General features: G+C 36.0%; 1 protein-coding gene across 1 annotated transcript; it reads right to left on the reverse strand.

Annotated features, from left to right (window-relative positions):
• Positions 1-267: 267 nt before the first annotated feature.
• LOC124924107 (coatomer subunit gamma-2) lies at positions 268-6726 on the reverse strand. Its single transcript, XM_047464173.1, has 18 exons — positions 6535-6726; positions 6107-6204; positions 5952-6002; positions 5647-5760; positions 5360-5560; positions 5172-5273; positions 4264-4371; positions 3943-4176; positions 3557-3807; positions 3290-3461; positions 3030-3185; positions 2904-2954; positions 1934-2074; positions 1629-1832; positions 1403-1534; positions 1144-1317; positions 809-1048; positions 268-728 (listed from the first exon to the last, which is right to left on the reverse strand). Exons 1-18 carry the CDS (start codon positions 6578-6580, stop codon positions 534-536), a joined length of 2670 nt encoding a protein of 889 aa, XP_047320129.1. The 5' UTR covers positions 6581-6726; the 3' UTR covers positions 268-533.
• Between the last annotated feature and the right edge of the window lie 763 nt (positions 6727-7489).

A 7489-nucleotide genomic window follows, 5' to 3' on the forward strand; every position in this document is an offset into this window, starting at 1 on the left:
AAACCAGGCCTTAGTTTTCAACATGGTTGCTTTTAAAAAACAAATGTTTACAATTGTTCAAATTTGTATTGACAATTAACTAAATGACCTATAGACTATTTAATAAGAAATAACACTATTAACAATTATAGATGATTTTACTATTTCTTACCCAAAAAATAATCCTTTGTTGTTAGCCAAAAGTGAAATAAACCCTTTTTTGACAAGCAGACCTCAGATTATGTAGAGCTGTTCAACCTATCATTAAGAACATGGGAGTTTAAAAGATACAACAAAAGACTTTTTACTAAATCTTCTTTAGTTCGTAAAAATGTATAAAGCAGATGTTTTAAAAGTGAAGTTTCAAATAATCCAATTTATCTGAAAAAAAAAACGATATTCAAAATCACTTTATAATAACACGATTAGATTACGTACGAACAACTCAAAGTCGCAGTTGAGACACCAAGCAAGTTTGAACAATTCCATCATCTCCATCTAGAGGCTCTCAACCAGCTTCAGAAGAAACAAATGAACTCTCGATGTTAACTAACCTAACCGCTTGCAACAATCTCATGAATAGCATCACTAACGGATTCATCATCTGACCGGACAGCAAGTTTCATTGCAACTTCCTTGGGCCCATCAATCCCAAACTGCAAGCGGACTAACACTTTAACATTACCTATAAACACACCCGACAACAAACATGTGTGTGATCTCGAGTTGTTTGGGACCACCTCAGTTCCCTGTTAGTGATCATTGCACAACAATAAGTAAGCTCGATTTGTTTCCATTCACCATATTTCAGTAACAAAATAAAAGATACCTCGCAGGGCTGCATGCCAAGAAGGTTGATGACGGCACTAACAGCTTCGGTCAAGTTTTCTCTTGGACCCAGGCCATACTCATCTACTCGCTCACAATCTGGCCCTATACTTTCCCAAGCATTCCTAAAGTTTGAAACACCAATCTTCAATATATAATCTGCTGAAACGACTTCAAGCTCCTCCAGCTGGTACTCATCTTCTACGCCATCTTCATCTGCCTCACCACTTGTCGGATCGACCTGTTTGTTTTTTTGTTGTTTATAAACACAATCAATGGCCCGCCTTTCTTTAATAATACATACTATTATATTCTATTCTATCAACAATAACTAACCTCTTTAACAATAAATTTCAAGACATTTGAGAACTTTCCAATTGCAGGAACTCCAGCAGGCTTCTCAAAAGCTACAAATGTCTGCCCAGGTGAATCGTATGGAAGTGATTTAAGAGGCTTCAATGCTACTTCAGAGAACTCCTCTGCATCTGAAGCATCCACAATTACAGATACCTGGAGGCAAGCAAGGAAATTGATTATTAATTTATTGATTCAAAATCAAATTTAATTACTACTTTATGATTTTTAAGCCCATTACATTTTCCAGTAATTGTTCAGGAATTGTATTCGTGCAGTTGTACTGGAACACCACGTGGTTATCATAGATATGTTTGATAGCATTGACAGCATACTCAGTTTCAGCTTCCGTAAGCTCCACAGGTGCCGAGGACTAAACAAGTAATCATAAAAGGATAACATATGATGAGACAACTTCAAATATAAATTTGTTTAAAAATATAAATAAAAATGTCAATGAAAATGACCTTGAATAGCTTCCCAAAGGTGGAAAACTCAGGGATAGATGAAAGTAGCTTCTCATAACTATCAACAGTAGATGAGGGGGCAGTTGGAGGGGCACCCAGTCCTGTTGGCTTTTTACCAGTTGCTTTCTTCTCTGCTAGAGGCTGAGATTTAACCTCCTTAGGGACAGAATTGATGTCAAATGGCTCATCTGAAGTCTCTTGAATCTGTATAAATAAAATGCAAATGAAAATGAGAAGAGTGTTTGTTTAGGAGCAGCACCACGTCATACAAATTTAGTTCTTTATAACTCCATACTACTACTCACGTAGTTCTTTAGACTTGATTCCAGATTCCCCAATGGAACATCCAATGACCCAAAGAGGAACTCCTTAACATCATCATCAGTTTCAACAGCTTCTTCGATGCCATCAAGCATATTCAGGTACAGTGTAGCCCTATCACGAACCTGAAACGTATTTTGCAACAATCAGACCCAACCTATAATATTGGTCTGTTTTGTTATCAATTTTTTAATGTAGATCGAGTTCAGAAAAAAAATTATGTTTCAAAACTCACAATGATCTAAAAATAATATCATAAAAAATAAATAAAATATGGTCATTATTGAGAAAAAAATCTATATACCAAATGAAGCAAAAAACAATTACACTATAACTTGGATCATGACCAAAAAATAATCAGAATCATAAGGAAATCATGGAGATGCATCGTTATTTTGAAATAACTGGAGCTTTGGCCTATGTTGGAGTATGTGGAGAAGCGCCTTCTTCGCATGGAGACCCGTCTCAATGAGGAAGGAGAGAGTGAAGAGTCAGAACAGAATTCGAGGAGCAAGAATGATAGATTCTTGGCTCACTCAATGCTTGGATGGATAAACAAGCAAAGGAAAAGGAGGCATGCCAAATGAAACTTAAAATTTAAAAATGAAACTTAAAATTTAGACTTTGGAGATTTTTCAATGGGAGCATGATTGTCACAAAATACCAAGTTTCAAATAGGCTCTACAGAAGTTCAAAAGAGTTGAAAAGAAAAGCTTATTGATTTTCCACAGTTTTCAGGGTTCAGTAATATGATTAATATGAAAGATCATCTGTCACTTATAATAATCAGAAACTGAAATACTAATGGAACGACATGATTTAACAAATTGTCTAAGGTACAGAAGAAAAATTTTGAACAAGATAAATGCCAGAAATTGATTTTGGTACACTGCATGGCCACCATATGATAACTAAATAAACATCACAGGTGCGCAAGGAAATATTTCAGCTCACCTCATCATCACTGTCAAAGAGACAACGCCTCAATAGTATGAAGATGCGAGGCTGCAATAGATAATTCAGCCATTAAATTTAAGCCATAGTCCAATTTGATATTTGATGAAAGTATATATTTCTTACTTTCAGTGCATCAACCAGGGCTCCAAACTTTGCCAATGTGCTCACAGCACTAGCCCTGACAGTAGCATTTTCAAGTATCACTCGGTTATATATGTAACGAATGTATTTGCTTGGATCGCTAGTCTTTGGTCCCTCATTACCCAAGAAATGGAGAATCTAATAATAAAGTACATGCATATAATAAACATGAATTTGATAAGTCAGTCTATAACGTATGGTTTTATGAATGAGAGCAACAACTGCTAAAACACAAAAGTGACCTGGGTAGAAAGATATGTGAACTCGCAGTCTTCGATAAACTCACAAAGGTGAAGCAATCCATTTTCTTTGGCATCAGGAATGTCCCTTATTAGAATAACAATTGAATCAACAATTGCTTTTTTGTACTCAAAACCTCCTTCTTCCCTCAAGATACTGCTCAAGAAATTCATCCTTCAAAATGAAAATAAAAAGGAGAATTATGAGCTAGAAAGAATTTTTTTTAAAAAATTTGAAGAAGATGTGCAAAGTTTAATCTACAAACTTACAAAGATCTGTACTTGAGAGGGAATTTCAAGCATAAAGATCTGATTGCATCGACTACAACAATCTTAAATTCATCAGCAATGTCAGACATGAAATTGGTGATTTGTTTCATCAAGCGATCAACACTCGACTCATTGCCTGTCTTGAGCAGCGTGGTGATTGCAAGAGTAGCAATGCTTCTATTTTGATCAGAAATCAGACTCTCCATGTCTATATTGCAATTTGTCACAGCCATGGGATGTGTCATAGAAACCTACAAAAAAGTAATATATTTACACACTTTCAAATTAATCGCCACACTGTTCTATCATATAAAGATTAAAGAAACCAAAAATCTTTTAACAAATTATAACAGAAAATTATAATTTTAGAAATTCAGGAATCACACCTTGTTCAAAGTGCGGACAGCAGCAAAGCGAAGCACTGGCTTGGAGGAACTCAGGAAAAGTTGCAAGACAGTAATTGCTGGAGTCAGTTCTCGACTCGTGACACCATTTAGTTCTGTAATCGCCCTAGCTGCTTCAAAAATAACCATTTCTGACTTGTGGCGAAGGCAACCCTCAAGATAGTCATAGAAAGGACGATCCCCAGTTTGATTATTCATGCTAGACTCTCTGATCACCTGACAATATAATTATTATTTAATTAAGCAATGTCAAAATGAAGAAAGATCAATAGTAGTATAATATGTCCTAGGAAAGAAATGTACCTGGCTAGTATAACGAATCAAAAGGCATTGTGCTAATGGCGAACGGACAGTTCCCCTCGTCAAGCTGGTAACTAACTTGCTGACAGCTAGTCTGTCATTTTGTCTAATCTGCAAGATCAATCCAAATGTTCAATGATGAACATGCATAACCTGAAGACACTACATTCTCCTCAGCAAGATACAATTTCTCAAGCCCCTCAAAATAAGGTTGCATTTGGCAATCTGATATTTGACTAATATTCCAACCAATGTGACTAGTCATTTGTTCACTCAGGTGTTTTGTCCAATTGCTTGATTTTTTATTGGCTTCATTATATATTTTAATCACTACTACAATTAATCACCCAACTCAAATATTATATCATCATGATCATAATCAACTTATGTGCAACTGGTATCACTATCTCATACACACCAAACATCTATGAACCCCATCTTTCCAACTTATATTGTACAGAAGAGCTTATTCCATTATGAAACAAATTTATCTTCAATTCGTGACCTGATGATGGTCCAAATACTTGTATAGCTTGATAAGTCTGCTCAGATATAAAAACAAGCTAGGGAAGACAAAATGTCCAAATACGATGATAATAATAATAATAAACAGATAAAGATGATGATTTAGAACAACCACATGTTCAAATATTTTTTGGCAATACAAAAGGTTTAACTTCATCTATAGATTATGCAAATCACAAGCATATTAACATAAACATCATAACATGGTTGCCTTTTTATATGAACTAGTGAGAATTGGAAAATTGATTAACACATCCCCCATAATATCAACACAAAATGTCATAGTACGATAATGCACCATATTCAGAAACCTTTCCATTGCCAACTAAATTGTCTGGATGTAGATAATAAATATATAGTAAACATACATCAAGAATTGTACATACCTGGTGAAGCAATGCAAGGGCATGAAACTGCACAAGTGCAGCTCTAGATTGAACTGCTTCTTGGACTTCATTGCTCCATCTTTTCACAATCTCAGGATTTGTCTGTAATCCAAGTGCAAAACATCAATAAGATTTTCAGCAAAAAAGACTAGCATGGTTTTACTCGAATGTAACAATATGATGTACACCTGTAGCAAATGGATTCCACTAACAAGAGCTGCACTTGCAACCACAGGATTCTTGTCAACTATAGCTTGTTTCAAGTACCGCTCAATTTGAGTCAAAAGTGTTCCATCAGTGATTCGACAAAGGACACGTATAGCATTTGCTCGATACATATCAGTCTTGCTATTCATGTCCTTCATAAGTGAACTCGTGACAATAATCACCTAAAATCAAAAGGAAAAGAGAGGTGTCGGTGGGATGAATCGACAAGAAAATGAAAAGAGTACAACAATATGTGAATGAGAAAAACCTCATCTGCAGATGGAGAGAGCTCTTTTATTATCAGATAAACCATTCTCCTTAATCCAATATCTCTAGATTGGAAAAGCTTTGTTACAGAAAAAAATACTTCCGTAGCTTCAACCTATTTGAGCCAATAATAAAAAATCAATTCACTGTATACCCTTCAACACAAAGTTAAAGAAAAAATTCAAATCTGATTCAAGATGCAAGAAAGAAAAATTAAATACTGCAAGTACTCCATACAAGTAACAAGAAATAAAGCCAGACAACTATGTTCACTTTTAGCTAATAACCGAGAAACATAAAACTGACCTTAGTAAAGGTTTCACCCTGATTCAGGAGATACAACAGCTTTGTGATGACCTGGAAATATGAAGAAATACAAACACCATAAGTCCAATAAATCAAACATGAAGTAGAAATGATCGACAGGTTAAATGTCAATGGAGTCAGAAAGAGAATGGCACCTGAGAGCATCTCCTTGCATCTAGCTGAGGATCATTAAACACCCTTGCTTCTTGAAGAACAGCACCCTTCTCAATTCCAAGGAATGGAGAGTACTCCGCTGAAAGACCATAAGATTCAAGATAATAAGGCTAAAGAGGGATTTCATCACAGAAATGATGATGATGATTCAAGAGTTGACTGAACACATCAGTTCTGAGTTGTCACCTCCTTTAAAACAAGTACACAACAAGAAGCTATACATAAGCAAGACAACATGAGCTCAAACATAGTCGTAAGGGATCAGAGAAAATGGAAGGTTGCCGGATAATCTAAGCAGATCAGGAACTAAAGAATGCAAACCCTCAGATCCATGAAGGGAATTGAAGACAGATTGACAGAAATGGTAAAGAAGATCAGGGAATTGAGACATTGAACTATGACAACGTACCTTCATCATCTCGATCATCGTCCTTCTTTACTAGAGGCTGAGCCATTGATCTTTGAAGGGAATTCCGATCGCGAACTCCCTCAGGCGAATCAGACAACTTCTCACTCTAGCTTTCTCTCTATCCCGCAATGTCTATAAGCCCAGATCTGGCTTGGCTTGCGAGGAACAGTGTGGTTTTTGCGGGGACGGTCGACAGATTAAAGAACCTAAACTTGGTTGAATAATACTAATCAAATTAAAGTAAGTTTTCGGTTATATCAGACTTTTTTTTCTTTTATTAAAGTTATATCAGAATTTACTAGCCATGGCAACGGGACCGGGACCGGGACCGGGACCATGACTAAAAAAAATTTTGCAAGTAAAAGTTGGGTTGGGTACTAAAATTTTAGTAAGTAAAAGTTGGATCGGCAAACACCCTTATTCAATCTGATTGGATAGAATAAAATATGAATTAAAATTTTTGAATAGGTAAAAGTTGGGTCGGGTCGGGTACTCGGCTACCCTGATTCGATAATAGGAGAACTAAATATTTTGGGTAGTAAAAGTTTGGTTGGATCGGGTACTCCGTCACCCTGATTCGATTTAAACGGACAAGGGGATAAATCATGAACTAAAATTTTTGGGTAAATAAAAGTTGGGTCGGGTACCCACATTTTTTGGTAAGTAAAAGTTGGGTCGGGTACCCGAACACCCTGATTCAATCTGATTGGATAGAATAAATCATGAACTAAAATTTTTGGATAAGTAAAAGTTGGGTCGGATCGGATACTCGGCCACCCTGATTCAATCGGATCAGATAGAATGATAAATCATGAACTAGGTAAGTAAAAGTTTGGTTGGGTCAGGTACTCGATCACCCTAATTCGATTTGATAGGGTAAATCATGAATTAAAATTTTTGGGTATGTAAAAGTTGGGTTGGGTACTCTGCCACCCTGATTCTATAAGATTAGTGG

This window comes from Impatiens glandulifera, chromosome 2, assembly GCF_907164915.1.
Source record: "Impatiens glandulifera chromosome 2, dImpGla2.1, whole genome shotgun sequence".
In the NCBI taxonomy this organism is placed as follows: Eukaryota; Viridiplantae; Streptophyta; class Magnoliopsida; order Ericales; family Balsaminaceae; genus Impatiens; species Impatiens glandulifera.